The sequence below is a fragment of the Erithacus rubecula genome (genome assembly GCF_903797595.1).
Source record: "Erithacus rubecula genome assembly, chromosome: 3".
In the NCBI taxonomy this organism is placed as follows: Eukaryota; Metazoa; Chordata; class Aves; order Passeriformes; family Muscicapidae; genus Erithacus; species Erithacus rubecula.
The window spans coordinates 146,207,611-146,230,197 of NC_136689.1; the positions used below are offsets into that span (position 1 = coordinate 146,207,611).

At 38.9% G+C, this 22,587-nt stretch overlaps 1 protein-coding gene across 5 annotated transcripts in view; it reads left to right on the top strand.

Annotated features, from left to right (window-relative positions):
• CYRIB (CYFIP related Rac1 interactor B) overlaps positions 1-18,946 on the top strand; it is a 75,682-nt gene extending 56,736 nt beyond the window's left edge. For 2 of the 5 annotated variants that reach the window (XM_079301138.1, XM_079301140.1), the window contains 10 exons: positions 1,885-1,967; positions 7,778-7,899; positions 9,551-9,656; positions 10,664-10,800; positions 11,432-11,509; positions 11,604-11,720; positions 12,843-12,922; positions 14,052-14,178; positions 15,710-15,780; positions 18,162-18,946. In XM_079301138.1, the coding sequence (XP_079157264.1) occupies positions 1,895-1,967; positions 7,778-7,899; positions 9,551-9,656; positions 10,664-10,800; positions 11,432-11,509; positions 11,604-11,720; positions 12,843-12,922; positions 14,052-14,178; positions 15,710-15,780; positions 18,162-18,225 (975 nt within the window). In that variant the 5' untranslated portion in view covers positions 1,885-1,894 and the 3' untranslated portion in view covers positions 18,226-18,946. Of the gene's footprint in view, positions 1-818; positions 902-1,884; positions 1,968-7,777; positions 7,900-9,550; positions 9,657-10,663; positions 10,801-11,431; positions 11,510-11,603; positions 11,721-12,842; positions 12,923-14,051; positions 14,179-15,709; positions 15,781-18,161 lie in introns of all 5 variants that reach the window. The other 3 variants (XM_079301139.1, XM_079301141.1, XM_079301142.1) reach the window with 3 other exon arrangements.
• Positions 18,947-22,587: the final 3,641 nt, after the last annotated feature.

Here is a 22,587-nt window from a genome sequence, read left to right on the forward strand (position 1 = left end):
AGCACTCTAGTGTGGTCTTGTCATTTCAGAGCAATGGTTAGTAGGTACTATTTTCAGCCTCTGTAAAATATGGGAAGGTTCATGAAAAGGCTGCTTTGTTATGAAATGCAGTTTTCATACTCCTGCAGGTATTGATTTCTGAAACTTGTGGTAACATTTGAAACTGTTTTGATAATTTATCTGATCTCAAGTGATCTAACAACTTTTTAATTTTTCTTCCACTTTCCATTTCTTTTAGCTGGGATGTAGCAGCAAACATAAGAAGAACTGTTGAAACTTGATTTTTCTCCGGGTTTTGGAAAAGTCTAGTTTTTGGTTTGCTTGTAACTGTGATTTATTGGGAAAACTGTTCATTGGCCACTGATGACTACTACTGAGAGACTTTCCAAAATCTGTTTTGGATTACAGAGAGGTAGTAAAAATGTGCTATGATGACACCAGTACCATTTGAGGTTCCTTTTGTCCAACAATAATGGGTTTGTTTGGTATTGAGTGCTGCAGTTATGCAAAACAATTGCTCAGTCATCATAGATCTAATGTTCTTTATATGTATTAAACAAAGATGAACAAGAGCCAGTAATTCACATCTTTATTTTCATCAAAGATTATAAATTTTCCAGTTTTTCAACAATCACTGCTCTCTAAGAAGAAGGGGCATGGAAATGCACTGTACTGTGCAGGAGTTCTGCTCCCCACCAGAAATTGATGAATCCCGAGTGCAAAACGCAGTGGGAGCCCTGTTCCAGTGAAACCCAGGCGTGTACTTAAAATAGGAAATGGTTATTGGAACTAAATTATTTTGCCATTTTTATTTTTAGGTTGGCTGGCATGGGTAATCTCATTAAGGTGCTAACCAGGGACATAGACCACAATGCAGCACATTTTTTCTTGGATTTTGAAAGTAAGTCTCTCAGCCCTTCACAGCTGGTGCATTTCAGATGGTAACAGTAGGGTTGCTTATACCTGCTGCAGTGAAGGCCAGGGGACTCAACTGCCAAGTTGGAATTTGAAAGAGTTGCATGTGTCTTTTCTGTTCCTTTTTTTTTTCCCCCCTCTCCAGTAGTATCCAAGCCACCATCATGCTGCTGTGTGAATTTTCTTTCCATGTGCTTAGTCATTTTTGGGTCTCTGTGGTCAGTGATGTCCATCCATCTGCCTGCAAATCAAGTAATCATGAAATGAGAAATTCTGTCAGTATGCCATAGTAATCTGTGCTGAGCTGTTGTTCACTGTAATCTTCTCATACACAAGAGTGAGTGCTAAATCATTCCTGATCCTGCTTTGGTCATTCATCGTGCAGTTAATGTGTGGTTTTTTTACATTCAAAAGTCTGAAGTGAAGCTGTCTGATTTTCACAGATGTTTTAGGCACTTTGTGTAAAAGATCTGTGGCATATCTTTGTTAGCATTTTCTGCACACTGAAATGATGTATCATGATGTGGTTTTCTACAATGGCCTTCTGACACAATTACAAGGGCTGACAAAATTAAATCTCTGTCCTTCTGTTGTCTCATCAGGTTAAAATCTAGCATGGCTAATGCTTTCAAATCTGGTACTTGGCCCTCAAGGCAGTCCTCCTGCTCAGGACACTGGTGCTAGGGTGTACTGGGACAGAACAGTCCCTGGCAGAGCCTTTGGTTGGACTCTGCCCCCTTCCCAAAGGGGCAGCTGTGAGGTTGGTGACACAGTCACTTCTTACAGGAATCCTGCACTGGGGTCACAGCTGTGTGTCCTCGAGGTGGGGATGTCCCTTCACCCAGCCTGAAGGACGGGTTCGTGCCTGATGGAACTCTCTGGTCTTTTCCCACTGCTTCAATCAACTACATTTGGGGTGTTCTTTCTTATAAAAGAAAATTTTCTTTTCTCTCATTCTTGTCTTGGCAGGTACCTTAACATGGGGAACCTTCTAAAAGTTTTGACATGCACAGACCTTGAGCAGGGGCCAAATTTTTTCCTTGATTTTGAAAGTGAGAAGATGATTTTATATATCTATTACTCTTTGCCTGCAGTAGACTGCATTTGTCATGTACTAAATGTATGTTTTCATTTTGCCATTCTTCTAACTGCTTTGCATGCCTGAGCTATGAATAATTGTTCAGTGAACTTTGGTAGAAAGCAATAACCTGTTCTAAAATATCCTCAGATCCTGAAATGTAAAATCTTTATTTTAGGAAAGGCTTTCAAATTGCATTTGACTGTTGAAACCTGATTTGGTTCTTATTTTTTTAACCAAAATTCTGCCTTCTTTTAATCAAAATGTTAAGAATAGTTGTAATTATTTGAAGACTTAGTGAAGCTGCAACTGACTTACTCAAATTTGTGAGTTTTGTCCTATGCTCCCTAAAGGAAGAACTGCAAATGAAACCTGATTCTTGTCACTTCCATTGTGACTTAATAATGCTGCATACACAGTCTGGCTCACAACAGCTATCCATAGCTCCTGCATCTTCATGTCAAAGGTTATATGTGAACCTTACTGGATCTGGCACTGAAATTTAACCTCATGCCTTCTTAAAAGGGGGTCTCAATGTGTATAGGGATGAAACTGATTTTGAAAAGAGGAGACATGTAGCTTGTCTGATCATTGCCAGGTGTTGTAGAAGGTTCACATATGTCAGTATTTCTGCTTTTAATTTTTGTTGCCTGATACAGTATAGCCTAAGAATGGCAGGTAAGTGTTGCTGGCTTCTGCTATGCATGTTTAATTACTTTCTTTTGGGATGTGCTGTTTTTTAGCCAGCTGTACATCAGCAAGCATAACCTAAGATTAATGTTTGAGTTCATTTTGACCATGTCATAGAATACAATGGGATAGTGTAATGAAAAAACTGATGAATTATTATCATATGGATAATTTGAGGTGTATTATATCTTTTTTCCCCTGAATTGTTTTTCAGTTGTTTGATGAAACAGTAGCAGTTTTTTACAGCAGTTATAATATATAAGCAAACGCTTGAAGAAATGTGGTTTTGCTTCAATGACATTTAAAGTTACAACTTCTCTAAACCCTTACCCTGTAGTGTTGATTTTTATCACTTGTCTCTTCTGAATACATTGTTACTAGAAGATGGTAGCTGTCCAAAGTATTTTTAATGAGAAGATTACCAAGGCCTGTGTTCAAAAACCAGAAAGCAAAATTTGTCTAAGATCAATTCTTGCACATTGTCATAATAGGTAAAATTTAGTGAAATGGGAATACTCATGTATGAGGCCATTGTAGTTGTGAAGCTCCAGCTTCATCTGCAAATATTGAAAATTTAATTGGAGTAAATAAAATTCACATTAGCTGGATAGAAGAGGCTTAGTTCTAAAATAAATTGCAATAAAAATTGCTCTTTTTTATTTTAAAATACAAATTCTTTAGTTATCAGTTTTGTTTTCAAATGCATGTTTTGAGCATGAACAGGATTTGGCATGAGAGTAAGCAGGTTGCTGACATGAAATGCTTTCATATGCAGTCAAATTAGGTGACTTATATTATGGCTGAATTGTTAGACTGTTCTTTGTTCATTTTGGACCCTGTTCTGCATTTGTTTCTGCTGCTATACTGTGTGTCCATGCTTCTTTCTCCTCTGTTTCAGATAGCTTGCCTTGACAGGATCTTGGCTTTGACACAGCCAAGATCTTTCTTCAAGACTTGGCACTTAATCTTGTGATATTTAATGGTGTGGTTTTGTGTGGAAGGACAAGTAAGCTCTGTATTAAAAAACAAACTTGCCAGTTCTGTGTTAACGCCTGGCCCAGTAATAGGCAGTTTGAAGTCTTTTGTTCTTAAATCCATGTATGTGAGCAGGCTCCAATGTTTCTTACATAGTACATTAGGAACTAAAACCTAGTGATCATGAGGCTTTGTAGTTCTTGCAGCTTCAAATTTAGAAATGTTTTAGCCTTCTAACCCTTATTTTTCCCCTATATGTTTATGTTGGTGCTATATTCCAGTGATTGGTGTGACTGACTATCAGAATCCATGTAAAAAATATGATGATGAGCTGTAGGCTTTTCCTTGCCTCCACACTGGTTAAGCTTATGCTTTCTTTGGCCATTCACCTTACCTGTTTGAAATAAATAGTTGTCTTGAGTGTTCTTTTGGAGTCTGTGCAGTGCTATTAGAACATGAGCAAAGTGCACAGGTAATTATTGTTTACATAAAACAGCCACCTAAAATGTGGGAAGCTTACAGCTCAGCTTTTACATTGGTGTCATTACTGTCACAGTTGCAAATCCTTTCCAAATTTACTGATTTGAATAATAGCTAAAATACAGTGTACTTTGAGATGGTGGTATCAAGCTAGCGCTGACTGAATCCTGCATTATCTCCAGAGGACTTGGCCAGGTTTCAGAGGAGCCACAGAGACAGCATTCTCCATAGTAATGCCAACAGAGATGAATAAATTATTTCATCTCCAGCAGTCTGGCCTTTTTTTCCCTTGTTTGTGAGTTTTGTCCCAGACAGTTTCAGATGACTTGATGTGTTCTTCCCTGGGAAAAATCTCAGCTTAAATAGTTTGCTGTGCAGTGTAAACTTTTAACCCCAAATTTCTCTCCCTACTGGCTCTGTAGGCTAGCCAAATATTATTTTAATAGTCACTGAATGTGTGTGTTCCCCGCATGCAATATGTTGTCTCACTTTTGTAGTATTTAGTTCACATAACAGCGTTTGTATATTGTTTCCAGTCTCCTCTTCTGTCTCTGATACATTACTGTGTGAGCATTCTGAGCTCTAAGTGTTTATTGCATCTAGTGCAGTAACATTCTGATCAAACACAAGTTAAAAATGAACTCCCATTTACTTGCAGAACCTCAGTCTTCCCTTTTCTTACTGTTGGATTAAAAATAGTGAAGTTGCCCTCAATAATCATGGGTCAGCTCCTGTGGCCACAATATCAAACCTCAGCCTATCTGGGTGAGCTGTGCTGTGCTTACTGGGTTTGTTCTTTCTATGGAAAATATTGCTGATAAAGGCACAGTCTTGTTTTAACCTTGTAGCAGGAACTTAGATGGACAGAGGAGAAGGGAAATCCATGAAATTGTGTCTCCTTCATCCCTCTCTGGATGCCTGACACTGCTGGCTGCTTTTTCTTAGCTGCCAAGAGTAACTCCAGAAGTGCAGCTCCCTTTCCTGCTCTGTGCACTCCACCTTGGGAGAAAAGGAGTTGCACAATTAGTGATTCTTAGCTTGAGTTTGAGCCCTCAGGTACATACTGAGGGGTGCCATTCCCATGATGTGGGAATGCTGCCTCCATCTATTCAAAGTGATAACAGTGCTTAGGAACAGTGCTCTCCATTGTTCTTCCCTGTGATGGGCTTTCAGAATACAATGCCCTGACCAGCACTTGGAAGCAAATAAACCAATTTTACTCTGGGTCAGCTAGCATTAGGCCTGGAAGATTTTTTATATTGTGCCTTTCAACCTTATTCTAATAACATGTTAAATGTTTTGTAAAGGGATTATAAAATAATATAAATTTCATTTTTAAATTTGACCTCTCTTTTAGAGATGACAGAGGAAATTAGTTGGGACAAATCAGGTTTATAGATGTCTTTTATTGGAGAGTACTAGGTTGACCAAAAATAAAATATATACCAAAAGAAATAACTCAGTACCTACTTAGTTTTCAAATAGATTGATATTTAGAAGTTTGTAATAATCAAAACAAACAAATACATAAAGAACCTTACCATCCCAACAAATTAAGTATCAATCATTGGTTTAAGTTTCCTGGAACATTTTAAGGAAGTGAAATACAGTAGTTGGCTGTTTACATCCTACACTAAGAGAGGTGATGATGGTGTTGATTTGCCTAGCCAGCTGTCCAGTGAAGACCACTAAATTTGTATCTGGAAGATGATTTTCATTTCTAAACATGGAAGGTCACAGTACTGCAGCTGTTTGCTTGTTGGTGGGTTTTGCAGCAAGGAGCAGGAGTTCTGAGCCCTTCTGCTCTGCCCTTCCCAATCTTGAAAAATTGAACTCTGCTTACTACACAGGGTAAAGAAAAAAATGGCATGAAAAATTAAATAGGCAGGAGATGTTCCCAGCGTGAGACAATCCAAGTGACAAGTCTTGATTGCATTATTTAACAACACAATCTGGAATGCTACAGAGCTTCACGTCTTAGTCTGTATTTCACTATAACATTTCATGTTCGTGCATGAACTGCTGCCAGTCAACTGGTGCTTCCCTGTCTGCTCTTTTCCCTCATTTTTTGTCTTCATTTCTTACAGCAGTCTTCAGCAGCTTTCAAAATTATGTGACCTTTGTGATGATCTGAAAAGCACTGGCCATTTTTACTCGATGCCTAATCAATGTGGTGCTCTTTTATCTTTATTTTCAAAGGAGTGACCAGGTTCTTTTTAACCTGTGCTAATTCTTGATGTTTTTCAAAATACCAGTTAAACTGTTGCAAGGTCTATATATAGGCATATTTGATAATAATGCCCACTCTTTATGCATTAAACTGCAAAAACAAGATGTATTTGCAAAAATTACAGCAAAATCCACACAGGCAATGGATGTGAAATTTATTTTCTCCTAATACAAACTTTGTTTTCTCTTATGTTTTTCTAGTATGTAACACTAAGATACTGTGGGAATTTTATTTCAAATGTAAAGATGTACCTAACTTCCATGGGAAGTTGTACATATGGATCATGGAAAAAGCACTTCTAAAAAGACATTTTCCAGACTCTTCACACTGCACAAAGTCATGAGGATATATTATCCTTGGATAGCTTTTGTCTGTCCTTATACAAAAGAATCTGTTGTTAATACCCTGATTTTGGCTTTGGAAATAATGGACTAAAATACAATTATATTTATTCCATAACATATTTTGCCCATGTTAACAGAGAAGTGGATTTTTTACAAGAACTTTAGTAACTAACTTCTTTTTTGTTTTAAATATGAATCTAAAAGGAACTAGCCTTATAGATGCCATCAGCATTTTAAAAGAAAAAAAATTTTGTTCAGGTAAACCATGTCTGAGATACTTTTCCTAGCTGATTGTTTTTAAAGGTTAAAAACTTATGTTGATTTTTCTCAAAACATCCTTCTTACAGAATCACGTATCTTTAAAGATGTCTATTTAGCTTTTTGAAATTATGACCCAATATACTTCTGGGAAACCCTTAGCTAATTAGAAAAAATGCAGGAGATAGCTTATATCTTTAAAGACAGGGGACAAAAAAAAAAAAAGCCCTACACAAGCTCACACTAGATCTTTCTGTTCTCAGCCCTGATTTTGCGATGAGTGCAGTAAAGAATATGTTTTGAGAATTAAATATATTTAAAAGTAAAAGATGGCTCCTTTCCCAAGCAGTTAAAGCTGAGGCAGACAAGATGGAAAAGAATCTGATGCAGTGTTTCTAGATAACAGTAGACATGGACACCTCCTGTGCTATCTGTAGGGAGTGTGTCTTTTGAGTGCTTACCTAAGTTACTTCCAGTGAGCCTCTACTGCACCCCAAGGTGAGATTATATGACTGTCATAAAGACAACTCATCAGGATTTCTTCTCCTAACTGATTTTTAAATAAGTCAAGAAGATAGAATCCAGTGAATTTTTGGGATGGTAAATGAAGAGACTACTAAAATGGATACAATTATTCAATTATATTGTACAGTTGGAGTTCCTTATACATTGTAGTAGCTCTTCAGAGAATGAAAATTCTTGATGAGTTGCTGCATGAAGAATTTGTCCTATAGGTGGTGATGTGCCTATTGAATACCATGTTGTTAAAAATAAATATATATACATTTAATATGTTCTGCTGTTTAGATGCCCAACCTACAGAATCTGAAAAGGAAATTTATAATCAGGTGAATGTAGTGTTAAAGGATGCAGAAGGAATACTGGAAGACTTGCAGTCATATAGAGGAGCTGGCCATGAAATACGAGAGGTGAGCTAGAGTGTTACAACTGTGCACAACCTGTGGTTGTTCATTGTCTGATCCTAACCAAATACTGCTGGGGTTTAACTTTGCTTGCAGGAGCTGTTTTGGCAGAGCATGTTGTCTATTAAAATCACTGTCTTAAATTTCTGCTCTGGAATGTTTCTTTTTAACAGCAAAACAGATGTTGCTTGTTTCCATCATATTAATCCACATATGTAATGGCAAATGATGCTTCTCAGAGTTTTGGGGGTATTATTCCTATTGATTTTTCTTTGTATTCCCACATAAACTCTTCTTGAGTTAATAGTGAATTTGGAAAGAGCATGGTGTGACTACAGTCCAATTCTGAGTGTTGACATCCTCTTGTATGGTAACTGGAGAAGCCTGATTTGGTAATCCTAATACAAAAGGCATCTCATTTTCAATCTCTTTTAATTGGCTTTTATTTACTAAAGTAGATGTTTGGAACAGAAGCAAAGTTCCTGTACAGAATGTCATTCCATATTTTTTTTTTATTTTTAATAAAGGGTGGAATAAATATTCTCCCAACTCCCTTTGTTCTTCCTCACATGCAGCAATGGGGGTTGCTTTGCTCATGAAGGAAGGAGTCACTCAGTGTAACGTACCCTTATGAAATAGTGTTAGAGAGGAGGAGTCTTTGCTCACTCCATAGCAATTTGATACTCAAAGCCATTCAGCTTTGAGAGTTTTTCTCTCCATTGAATTGATAAGGTAGGTTTAAGAAGGATGACTGTGTCACACAAAACCCTTGGGAGGGGAGATAGCTTACTTTTTCTTCAAGGATGGAGCATGTTCAGGGGCAGGCTGTAGGGTCAGGCAGGAATGTGTGTCTGCAGATGCCATGGAGAAAGGAGAGGTACCCTCTGAGAGGGGGCAGACATGGCAGGAAGGAAGCTTTGTAGGACCAGAGAGGAGTGTGCTGCAAGCCACAGCCCATGGTTGACTGAAGCAGTTCTTGAAATCAATTATTTGATAGTGAAAATGCTGCACAAAAGTTAGGAGCATTTTTATTTCTGTTTTGTTAGTATATTTTCAGTTGCTAACTGGAGAGGTTGAATTTAATGTATTATGTCTGGAAGTTAACTGTAAAGACAAAGTCTATAAATCTATCCCTCAAAGCTGTGGTATATGCTATGTCCTGTTGGTGCTTTATGTTGTTGGTTATGCTTAAATGTTCCTACTGTAATAGTTAGCCTGAGTTTCACAGCAATTTTTTTCTTTGCAAATTTGGTAATTAGTGATACCAACATTAAGATGCCATTTTGATCACTTAATCTTTTTGCTTGGAGTAAGTTGTTAATTTGAATTCACTAGATCTGGATATGTAAATTTTCTTATCTAAGTAACTCGATTTTTAACCATTTCTTTATACTCTCTCCAAGTTATTTTCCTGTTCAGGATGCTTACTTTCAACACAAATTTTTAGACCTTTTTGGAACAGACATGGGTTAGTACATGCTTGTCTCTCAACTGAAAACTTCTTAGTAGGTAGATTTTTAATTATTAGCTCTTCAAACAATTGTCCTGCATAGATGTTTTGGGGTTTTGTGTTTTGTTGTTTGGGGTTGTTTTGTCAGCAGTGCATGTGTTATTCCCAATCTAAGCATACTTTTCTCCTCTCTTTTTCTAATTTAAGGCAATACAGCATCCAAATGATGAGAAGCTCCAAGAGAAGGCATGGGGTGCAGTTGTTCCACTAGTAGGCAAACTAAAGAAATTCTATGAATTTTCTCAAAGACTAGGTAAATGGGAGGGTGTTAACTTGGGGTTTTTTTTGTCTTCATTAATTAGTATATTTGGCATATTCAGATGTGATCACATCTAGGTCAACTGATATTGCACAGATTCCTTCATACACTGGATGACAACAAACTTGCTTCAGTGGATACCTGAGAGGAGAGAGAGAATGGGATTTTCCTTGTTACTTTTCTTCTACTGCTTTAGTAACTCAGGAAAGCAGTAAACAGCTGATTGACTGGAAATAAGCAGACTAAATAATCAGGAACTAATTCTGTCAGTGTTTTTGATACCAAGAGTACTTAAAAGAGACTATTATTCCTCCTTAAACACCAGAAATAATTTGCTGTGTGGAAATGCAGTCTTGGTTTATACACATGCAACACTTGAGATGGTGCTTCATGCCTCTTCTGAAACTCAGTGATGTGGTGGCTATGCCAATAAAACCTATGAGACTTGTATTTTAAAAACATTAAAAGTGAGATAACAACAAACAGACCAGCTTTCTGTTGTTATCTCACTTTTAATCAAATTTATTGACATAGCTTATAAAAATGTGATTAAAACATGGAAACTTTATGCAGGCAAGTTCTGCTTTTAAAGTGGGTGAGGTATTTTTCTCAAGAAGATGGAACAGGAATTTATCTTAAGTAAGGCATGACTTCTGCTTATAGCTATGTGCCTCTTGTAATCTGGGTTCTCCTAATGGCTGAAATAGACTTTCAATGACAGGTTATTGAAATATGTTCTACACAACTGTTGCAGACAAAGCTTGAGTAAAACTTTACAATAAGTTTTCTTAGTGGCTGTCAGTGCTGATGAGACCTGGTCTGTACAGCAATTTGTATGTAAATATGACAGCAGCTGACACATAGACAGGCAAGTCCCTTTATTGTTAATCACCATGAGTTCTGGCAGCTGTGCATTTTAAGTGCAGCATGCAGAGTATCAGCCAGCAGGGAGGCAAGCAGGGTGCAGCTGTGTGTTGCAAGGTGCTGTTGTGTTGTTGCAGAGGCAGGACTGCGGGGCCTGCTGGGAGCCCTGACCAGCACTCCCTACTCCCCCACACAACACCTGGAGCGAGAGCAGGCTCTTGCTAAGCAGTTTGCAGAAATTCTTCACTTCACACTCCGGTTTGATGAGCTCAAGGTAAGAGCTTGTAATCAGAGGGCTAGAAGAAGAGGTCAAGTCTGTTTACTGAAGTGATCTGGGTTGTGTTTTGTTCTGGAATAGAATGTGCAGTGCATATTCAAATATCCAGTATGCTTGGTTTGCTCTCGTGACCTAGAGTTAGATTAAACTGGAAAGCAGATGAAATATCTTATTAGCTTTAGGCACTTGTTGTATTTCAGTTCACATTAATCATGTTTCTTCACCCAAATTTGGCATATCACTTGGGATAATGCTGCTGCTTTTGGCTTGTGTGCAGCCATAGTCCAGCTATTTTCTTGCTAATGTGCAAAGAACTAAGGCTGAAATGATAATTAATTTGCTGGTCTGATCCTTGGAGTCAAATTAGCAAAGCAATTTTTTTCAACCTACTTATTTCCAACTTGTATTTAGGAGACTGCTCCTTTTGTCATTCCTGTTGGAGCTTGTTCTGAATATGAGAAACCAGAAAGCTTTATGTTGTGCTTTCCAGTTCCTAACATGTCACAGGCCTTTTTGCTTCATTTTAGGAAGTTGAATATTGTCATTTTTGGGAGTATTATGTTTTATAAAAACTTATCCTCACTTACTGTGAATTTGTCACAACTCTCTTGCTTCCATATCTGCATAGATGACAAATCCTGCTATACAGAATGACTTCAGCTACTACAGAAGAACTCTGAGCCGTATGAGGATTAACAATGTCCCAGTAGGTAACCCTTGGATAACATGAAATGTAGTGTTCTGCTACCTCCTCTCTTCTCCATGGACAGAACAACTAAACTCTTTCTTCTGCTTTTTAGGCAGAGGGAGAAAATGAAGTAAATAATGAGTTGGCAAACAGAATGTCTTTATTTTATGCTGAAGCAACGCCAATGTTAAAAACCTTAAGTGATGCCACAACAAAGTTTGTGTCAGAGGTAAGAGTATAAATTTATGGCTTGGATAATGTGCATCCGAGCACTGCAGGGATAGACATAATGGGCAACAAACAGCACCAGGCCTAATCTGTCTTCTAGAAATAAAACTTGGGGTTTGGAGCCTCAGGAAATGTAATGTCTTTCTCAGATGCTGTAGAGTTAGGGACTCCAGCCAGGCACTTTGTGTATATGTTCCCAAAAAGTAATAGATAGTGTCACATCAGTAGTGATGGCTTTCCTCAAGCAGGGAGGTGGGAGAGGTAAGTATTTTGCCTGCATTGTGGTTTAGAGCAGAAATTTTGGAAGATTAAAAAAGAAACAGCTTGATTCTCTCTGCTTGAAATAGGGAATGGAATTGAAATATAGCTTCCTCTTCTCCTTCCCAAAACTCTTTTGTAAAGTCTTCTGTGTAAAGTCAAGTATACTACATTATTGCAAAAGGGAGAAGGAACCTGAACTGGAAAAGTATTTCAACGTTTTGACTCTTCCCTATTTATCCTTGACTACCTAAATAAATATTGGTTGTAAAATCCAGTCTTTACAAGTAGTAGTTGCCTTCTGGTAACTATGATGATTTTTTGGCTTATATATAAAGAATGCTCACTCTTTATTAATAGAAAATAACTGTGCCTTGCATGATTAATGCAAAGTTACATCTGTCTTTTAATGACTTTTTTCCCCTGAGTTCTGCTTTCTGCTTGAAATGCCTTAAGAAAATTGTCCTGTTATTTTACATTTATTTGTGATGGTTTTCTGCTACAATTTTGACTTTTGCTATTACAGCAGATGAACATATTAGGCTATAGAAGTTTTTGTCCTTGGAGGAGCAAGTTAGATGATTATTTCAAAACTTTCCAAAAGTCAGTCATGTCAAGGGTGTGGTTCCTTGACTATAAACAAGCAGGCAAAACCCATGTGCTAGCTTTCACTCTGTAAATTGCTAATTTGCAGGATAACATTAGAAAAAAAACCAGTTCAAGACTACCTGACTGACCATAGTTGTGTCGATGTGCTTAATTGCTCCACATTGCTGTGCCATCAGATAACTGATTTGACTTAGATTTTTGTAGGATAGTATTTGACAGTAATTGAATTGTGGAAACTGTTAACCTTCTCTTGCAGAATAAAAACTTACCAATAGAGAATACGACAGATTGTTTAAGCACCATGGCAAGTGTGTGCAGGGTCATGCTGGAAACTCCGTGAGTACAAACACTGCCTGGGTTGGGCATGAGTCACCTCTCTGCTTCAGACCTGACTTGTGATGCATGAAAGAAATATAATTGGAGTAATTAGGAGCTGTAGTGTTTCCTTTTTTACCAGCCTAGTTGTTTACACTGACATGAAACCACCTTGTTTCATTTTGCCAGCCACACAAATCATGTGGTCTATTTTTCTGAACGTATTAATATTTTAAAATAGAGTGGCTATGGAAGCTAGACAACCTCTTGGCACTCTTTATAAGTGGTTTTCTCATGTATAATTCAGAGCAATAGACTATTTGAGCATGATTGCCTAGGGCCTCCTGAAAGATGGGCTTTGGGCATTGCTCTGGTTGGTATGTCCTTGCTAACTGGCCTGGCTGATGGCTCTGACAAAATGACAGTGCTCCTCTCAGGGGAATTAAGACACAACTTCTAGGCATGAAGGCAGTCAGTTGTCTTCTGTACATTTAAGAGGCACTGGGAGTAAGACCAAAGTCAGACTAATCTTTGGTTATTTTTTAAATCTCTTTCTTCTGTGTTCTAAATAGTTTTCTATTGCTAAAATCACTAGGGCATGAGCTATGTCTTTTAAAATAAGTTTCTGTCCAAATATCACAGGACATTTGTTTTGGAGTACCTTAAGAGCTCCAAGCATTTATACTCTTACTCTTCTTAGGAATGGACTATACCATTTATAAAAGCAGCTAAAAGTTGTCCATTAGTCTGCCTTGGTTTTTTTTCTAAGTCAGAAGTTTGAGTGTGCATTAGAAGGTGGCAGGGAAAAGTGTAGGAAGCACTGAAGACAAAGTTTGTATTGTTTTAATCTTTTTTATCCCTGAAAAAATCCAAATGGTGTAGAAGTAGGATCCTGTTTTAGGTTTGAGAAGTTTTATTAAGCTTCAGGTAACTTTCTAAACAATCATATGACTTCTGGCAGGTTATTGAAAGGAATATAGAAAACTCTCAAAAGTTTGGGATTGGTGGATTTGGTTGGGTTGGTTGGTTTGTTTGTGTTTTCTCTGAGGATTTATAGTAGAATTTTTGTCATTAATCTTAATTTGGTTGTTACTAATATGTACTGTTGTCTTGTGTTTCATAGATAATAAGCTGTGTGTTTAAATTCCAGGGAATATAGAAGCAGGTTTACAAATGAGGAAACAGTATCATTCTGTCTGAGGGTAATGGTGGGTGTCATCATACTCTATGACCACGTGCATCCAGTGGGCGCTTTTGCCAAAACTTCAAAAATTGATGTAAGTTTACTGTTGCTAAATAATCTCCTGAGTATTTAAATTGTGTGTAGGTTCCTTTTCTGGCTTGCAGGTTCTAATAGCAGATGTATACACTGGGTTGGTGCTAAACATGGAGCTGTGAGCAAAAATATATATTTAAGTACTGAGAAATACAAACTAGGGCTTCGGACTTGTAATGGGTGATGAAAAATCTGTTTTTATGTAATTCAGGTAGTGTCTGGAAATACTTGTAAGCAGTGGTTGTCTTGAAAGGTCCAGATCAGAAAGTAACAACAGCCCCTGGCTTGTTCCTCACTGACTGGTGAGTAGCTCAGGTCACCATCCACCACACTTCTAACTTTCTCCTGTTGTTTGATAGTAAGCCTGTGGAATACATGCTGTTAATGTGTGTGGTTTTGTGGCTATTTCAAAAGGAGCCATTGTATGAATTACAGTTGGTCATTATTTCACTGGCTGAATATAGTAATTCTTAATGGAATTATGATAAATATGTATTTTTGCTCACAGTTCCTTTTTTTTTTTTAAGGTTGATAAAGCAGAACTTGAAAGTTCACTGAAGTTATAGAATGGTTTGAGTTGGAAGGGACCTTAAAGATCATCCAGTTGCAGCCCCTGCCATGGACAGGGACACCTTCCACTGGTTCAGGTTGCTTAAGGCCCTGTCCAGTCTGGCCTTGGGCACTCCCAGGGATGAGGCAGCCACAACATTCAAAGTCATTCTCCCTCATCACTACATGCTCTTGTAAAATATCTCTTTCCATCTCTCTTGTAGCCCCCTTGAGGTACTGGAAGGTGCTCTGAGGTCTCCCCAGAGCATTCTCCAGGCTGAACAGCCCCAGTTCTCTCAGCCTTTCCTAATAGGAGAGGTGTTCCAGCCCTCTGATCATCTTCATGACCCTCCTCTGGACTCACTCTGGCATGGCTGTGTCATTTTTCTGCTGGTGACACCAGAGCTGGGATCAGGTGGCGTCTTACAAGAGCAGAGCAGAGGTAGAGAATCACCTCCCTTGCTGTGCTGGCCACATTTCTTTTGCTGCAGCCCAGGACAGTGTTGGCTTTCTGGGCTGCCAGAGCACTTTGCTGGGTTGTGTTGAATTTCTCACCCAACAATATCCCCAAGTCTTCTCTTCATGGCTGCTCCCAGTCCATTCTCTGCCCAGCCTGTGTTTGTGCTTGGGATGCCCTGATCCAGTTGCAGGACCTTGCACTTGGAGTTGTTGAGCTTTATGGTGTTCACAGGTCCCTCTGGGTGCCTCCCCTCCCCTCCAGTGTCAGCCACTCCACACAGCTTGGTGTCATCAGCAAAGTTGCTGAGGGTGCACTTAATGCAGCTTTTTAAGTAGCTAAGCCAGTCTGTGATAGGAAGATGTAATAATGAAAGCTTAATTCCTTTTTAATATCCAGAAAATGTCTTTATACTACTGCTATTTTTAAATACTTATTTTTGATCTCTGACATACTGAATATAAAACATTCTTGTAAACTCAGAAGGTATTAGCATGGAAAAAACTGTGATTTTTTTAACTCCTAGATGAAAGGATGCATCAAAGTTCTTAAAGACCAGCCTCCTAACAGTGTAGAAGGCCTTCTAAATGCTCTCAGGTACTCCTTTTTGTTTCTTGAGGTTTTTTTTAATATTTTGTTGTGAATTTTCATGAACTGCCCAAGGCATTTTCTTTACAGCAAAGTATTCAGTGACTGTTTCAGGGAAAGGTGAATGTAATTATTGCAGGCTTTTCTTCTAATGTGACTTGAGACAAGGATGCATGAAGAGGCCTCTGGGTTTTAACAGGGTTGTGAATTTGCAGTTGTTCATTCTAAGATCACTTTTTCCATGCATGCAGGTTAAGAATGAGTCAGTATGGTGTGGTAAGTAACTAGAAATTGCTCCTTTTTAGAAAGAACTAAAGTCACGAGTCTCTGCTGTAGAATAGATGAGCCAAGAATTTGCCACATTAATTGGAGAAGTAAAGAAAGATCAATAATTCAGTATATTAATCTAAAGCCTGCTAATTGGGGTTGTAAAGCTGTATCTATAGTCATTCACATGTTTGTTTTGTGGGTGTCCAGCATGGGAGAAGTGGCAAAAAATGCAAAAATGTGATAAGTCGATGAAGTCTTTGTTCTTGTCCTTACTTGGAAAAGTATCATTACTTTGGTAACAAATAACTGTAACTGTGTGTTGTTACTTATGCACTTGCTTGGAATGTGGAAGCTTTAGTTTGTCTTGTCTGAAATTGTGCAGTTGTGATTTGTATTCCTTATCTGTAGTGAAGCTGCTTCAATTTCATTTGCTTTTTTTGTGTCATGATGTGGTAAGGAGTTAAATAATGTAGTATTGTAGGGGGGTTCTTTTGCGAAGTTTCAGATTATTAGTTACATTTTTTAAAAATCCGTGTCTAATTTAAAAAATCATGTGATTATTTCCATGCTAAAATCATGTTCATCTCTGAGCTTCATAACATGATCAGTCATTGAGATGGTGATCAGTAAAAATAGGCTTCCAGAGGGAAAATGCTGCATTAGCATTTATTTCTGACTAGTTTATTGTGATTGCAGCTGCCATGATCACCAGTCTTTATTAGTAGCCCATTTTCCTCATCATTGTTGACACTATGTAAGCACATGGTAGGTGTAGTTCAGGTGCTCCCTTCCCTGAGCAGTGACATTAATTAACATTAACTTTTAATTATACAATTAACTCTGTGGTGAGCAGTGTAAATGCAGTCTGTGCTCTCAGACTGTGCTTTCCCTGCTCCAACCCTTTCCATGCATGGATGCTGTAGCAGTCCTGATTTTTGTACATATTACTCTCTGGGTAGGATATTTAAATCTTCTTTCAGCCATGTTTGGAATTGTTAGGAAGAGATGCAGGAGTGATCTGTTGTGTGCTTGTGTGATGAAAACAGGTTCAAGATGTCATCGTGACCAATTAAATCCAGATCTAAGTCTTTGGTTCTGGAGGAGTGAGAAGTCCTTGTGTTTTCCCAAGAGACAGATAATGTGTTTCAAAAACAAATAGAAGGTGATACTGATTTTGGTAGGGAGATCAGCTCTTTGTAATTTCAAATTCATCTGAGTACTGTAATCATGTTCAGCTTTTTCACATGGGCAGAATACCAAGTGCAATAACTTTGCAGGATTTCAGAAAGCCTTAGGTTGCTTCTTTGTTGAAAGTATAAATTACCAAAAAAGTGCTGAAATCTGCAGTATTATTAACTTCTAAACTAAAAAGTCATTATATATTTATCAAGTGAACAAGTAAAATAGTACTGCAGTTGTGGATAACAATGAAAGTACTAAATTAACATGTTAAATTTAAATTATGAAGTAATTTTATTTGCTTTTACATGATTAGTTAGGAAGGAAGATCAGGGAAATTAATCATACAAAAAGCCTGCAATGAGGATATCTTTTAAAAATAGAGATAGCTAAGTTTTTTTTATTTAAATGTGTTCTTATCCTAGAGAATTTTAAAAGGGGAAGGAGCTGAAATAAGCACATTTGTATGCTCTTCAGTTTTACCAGCACAGTCTGCTAAGCAGGAAGTTAGGCTGAAAAGTGATTAAATCCATTGTCATTGAGGGATCCTAGGTTTGGTCACTGGAAGTTTTGAAGAAGAGTTTCTCAAGCTGTCTTATTTGAAGATGCTTCCTGTGAGCAGAGCCCTCAGGTAGTCTGATGTATAATAATTATCTGTCACAAGTGGTACTGTGAGTTTACTGTGAAAGCCACTGTCCAGCTGAGGCTTATTTTGAGCTCCCCTTGATGCAAGGCTGCTGGATTATAGTTCTGATTGGTAATAGCATTTTATGATCAGAATGTCTGATTTGTGTTCTTGGTGACCATGGAGTGGGTGATGATCCATGGCTGAGGGTTTTGCTCTGATACAGTCAGGTTGAGCCATAAACAAAGAAATTACACATTTGTAAGCTAAAATGTAATAGCATTTATGCTCATCTTGACTTTATTTCTGTGTTTAGGTACACAACAAAGCATTTGAATGATGAGACTACCTCCAAGCAAATTAAATCCATGTTGCAATAACAATTACCTGGAATTCGCACCTGCTGTAGACAGTATTCTGCAATGACTGAGATGCACAGATTTTTTTTTTAGTGATTGCAACTACTATCTCGTTCATTCTTGCTTTTATTTTCTCTCTTCCTGTTTACTCTTTTTTTTTAATCACTTTCTTGTACCTAAGTAAGCTCAGACTTCTTTTCTGTGCCAAATCAATGAAAATTATCAATTCTGGAAAGTATTTCTACTTTTCAGAATAGCCATCCTAAGTGGCAGCTAATTATGCGTTGCATTTGGATTTCTCTGTACTGGGGAAAGATTTGTGACTTGAACTAAATATTTTTAAACTTGTGGTTTTTTTCTTTTTTTGAAAAACTAATATTTAATATTGCTTCTTCTGCATGGCAAGACTGCCTACTTCTGCTATTTAAAAATTCCTTGATGACTTCATTTTCTATTGCAGCTTATTTTCATGTGCAGCCATGAGAAAACTAAAAGCAGATTTGTTTAACTGTGTTTGTACAAAATGGTACCCAACACAAAAGTTTTTTTAAATGAGTAAAAACTGTTTTGTTTAAAAGTTACGTTTGCATTTTGACTCATTTTTGTAAGGATGTATGTTGTATGTTTAACCTTTAATAACTAACGTTGAACTGTGGTGTGTGCGTAGCAAAATTACGTATGCATGTTCATGTCAAATGATTGGCTGTGGATAAGATAATAAAATCAGCTTTCATTTTTCTAAGTGTGGTTTGATTTACCAGTATTTTGAGTGAGATGTCTTCGTGCCCTTTGGATTTTTACAAAAAATAAATTTATAAATTTTATATAGTGAAAACTCTGCTGTTTCATTACCAGTAACCAGTTGCCTAATCCACTGATTTAAGCCTAGTGTATTTTAGGTTTCTTCTATCCACTAAGTGCTGCTTCCCTCTCCCTGAGAATTATTACTCAGGTAGGGTTTGTGGTGAGGAAGTTGGTGCATACAGATCCCAGTGGACATGGAAGAGCCTGCATCTGGGTTACCCATGGTGGCTCCTCAGTACAGCCATCAGAAATGACCCTGCACACTGGGCTCTTTCCATACCAGTAGGGAGATGAGCCCCCCTCACTCTGTGATGCTGCATTCTCTTGTGGATTGAGGTATTTGTACTGTGTAAAATCTGAATAATCACTGCATACTAGACAATGTTTCTTCTTAGGATAACAATTTATAGAAACAAGTGTTACTTAGGTTGGTGAAAAAATTAAAGCTCTTTGGGGAGGGAAAGGATTGAAGGGGAAAAATTGCAGCCCTTCCAAAGGGCCGTGGCAGGTTGGAGAGATGAGCAGAGAGGAACTATGTGAAATTCAGCAAAGGCAGATGCAGGATCCTGCACCTGGGGAGGAACAGCCCTGGGCACCAGCACAGGCTGGGGACTGACCTGCTGGAAAGCAGCTCTCTGGAGAAGGACCTGGATGGGGACACTGTCCTGAGCCAGCAGTGCCCAAGGCCACTGGTGTCCTGGGGTGCATTAGGGGGAGCTCTGCCAGCAGGGCAGGGAAGTGATCCTGTCCCTCTACTCAGACCTGTGCAGCCTCACCTGGAGTGATGCCTCCAGTTCTGGGCTTCTCAGGACAAGGCAGACACAGAGCTCCTGAAGTGGGTCCAGCATAGGGACTGGAGCATCTCTCTCACAAGGAAAGGCTGAGGGAGCTGGGTCTGTTCAACCTTGGAAAGAAAACTGTGAGGGTTCCTCATCAATGTGCATCAGTACCTCAGGGGAGGTGCCAGAGGATGGACCAGGCTCTGCTCAGTGGTGCCCAGCAGCAGGACAAGAGGCAATGCCCAGCAAGTTCCACTTGAACATGAGGAAAAACTTCTTTGCTGTGTGGGTGAGTGAGCACTGGCACAGATTGCCCAGAGAGGGTGTGGAATCTCCCTCACTGGAGATATCCAAGAACTGTCTGGACCAATCCTGTACCATGTGCCATCTGCTCTGGGGTGACGCTGCTTGAGCAGAGAGGTTGGACCAGATCACCCAGTGTGGTCCCTTCCAGCCTTACCCAGTCTGGGATTCTGTAAGAACAAGAATTGAGAATGCCTAGAAAACTGGGCAGTGGCATGTTTGCACTGATGAGCAAGCATTAGTGATCCTTGTGTGACACTGTTGTAATTATGCCCAACATGGGTTGTCAGTGTTCTGGAAAGGAGACTTGAAGCCTGCAGGCAAGTGTGAGTCCCTCAGCTTTATTTGGTGGACAAGTTTGGTTTTGTAACTTTGCATAGCATGCTGGTTCCAGGTACAATGTATCAGTGTGACCGTGCTTGATTTCCTATGGATATTCCTTCTGCACCATCAAGAAGTGTGTTCCTTTTTATCTTTTTTTGTTTTAAAAAGAAGAGATCTGTAAAACTGTAAATCTGTGACACTTGAAGACTTCAGGTGTGTTCTGTGGTATCTGTATGTCCATCTCTCTTAGGGCAATACATTTTTTCTTTCTGGGCAAAGATGCTTAGCCAGGGTCTCTTGTCACAGAGAAACCAACCCATGTGCTTTGCTGGCCACTCTTGTTTTGACATGATACTTATCCTTTTGGCAATATCACAGTTGAATCAAGCTAAGGAAAGACAAAAGTGGATTTTTTGAGATTTTTAAAAAGGAAAAAAAATCTTTCCCAGAATCGTGTGACTGCTACAAACTGTATACAACTGTCCCTTCTGCAATGATCTGAAAGGGAAATTGTCCTCATCAGTTCATCACCCTGAAAAAAAAAATAGTGTCAGCCTTGTTGCTGCAAATACACTTAAGGAATAATGATCCCAGGAAGAGCAAATCATGTTCCTTCCAGTATTACTTTTTCTAAGTAAAGCTTTCTAAAGGAAAGCTAATTTACAGAGAATGGGTTTTAAGCAAAACTTGTATATCTGACAGTTTTTACTTCTGATTTTATTGAAAACCACTTGAAACAGTAAATCAGGCCTGAGTGCTGTGTGGCAGAACCAGCTATACAGCAGATTTCTACTTTGTCTTGCCTCAGTGGCTGCTGACTAAAACAACACAATTACTTCAGTTGGCTGTTTTGGACAGATCTTCCTTTCTGCTGCCCTGACGGCATCTTTGCTTTCAAACATTGTTGTTCTTGTGGTCTGAGAATAATTGGAGCTTTCCTTTTTTTCCTCTGGCATTTGTGTTTTGCAGTTTCTCTGTGTATGCAGCTGGGATGGGAGATTGGAGCTGGCTGGCCCACTGCTCCACAAGCTTCCCCACTCATCAGCTTTCCAAGAAAACAGGCTCTTCCAGTGCACCAGCATCAGCTGTTAGCAGTTTTGAGCTGAAACTGTTCTGTGTTCCTAAACAAGCTTTTGTTCCTTGCAAAACCATGCTTTAATCTTGCCCCTTTCATTTTATCTGTGCCAGTGGACAGGAGAGCCTGGCAGGCTTAGCACTAAGTATAGGTCACTAAACAGCCTCTGTGTAAGTTTTGGGGTGAAATTTGCACTGTTTGCATGGCACCACCCTGTTGTGTGTGGTAGCCTGTAATTTTGGGGGGCTGGGCTGGGCAGCACTCAATGATTAAAATAAATGCTGTGCTTAAATTAGCTATCCTCCCTGTGCTGTGAGCTGGTGTAAGCAGTCTGTAGCTGTTGTGGATGAAGGGGCTTCTCCTCATGATGCTGTCTCTGAGTTAAACACTATTGCTGCTTTCTTGTGAGCCTCAGGTTCCAGGCACGGATGTGTCTCAGGGGAAACATCCACAGTGGTGTGTGTGGTGTGTGTCACAGACAGTAAAGAGGCTGCATGGCTGACAGTGTGTGCCACCTCCAAGCTCTGGGATGTTTCTGCAGTTCTGTAGTACCAACCTGCTTGAGTGATGTTGATTTCAGTTCCTTAAATTTCAATTTAAATTATGAAAATGTCTCTCTTTAAAAAAGTGCCCTTTCCTGTCCATATCTTCTGTTAATAAACCACATTGGGATTTCACTTCACCAGAAATGCTGCCTGTTTCTGTGTAGTTTTATTATGATTAGAACAGGTCTGGAGAGGAGGTCCCTGAAATGGCCTTGTTTCATGTGGACTTGGAGCATTCCTGTGCAAACATCCCATTTTGGATGAACTGTCCTTTGCTTTCTCCTGGCTTGCACAGCCAATGCCTGCCTGTCTTTTGCAGCAGGGATGTGATTACTGTTGCTTCACTTGAAGGTTGCTCATCTTCCTTTTCTTTGAGTTTGCTAAACATGGTGTTGACTTTCTGTCCCTGGTGAAATAACTAGCAAGGAGTAGTTAAGGCAGTTGCTGTGAGTTTATAGCTAATTGTGGGATTTGAGGTGTGTGTCAGTAGGAAGTTCACTGTGATGTCCCCTGGGTGCTGAAAACGTGTAGTCACAAGTCCTCTTGGATGCAG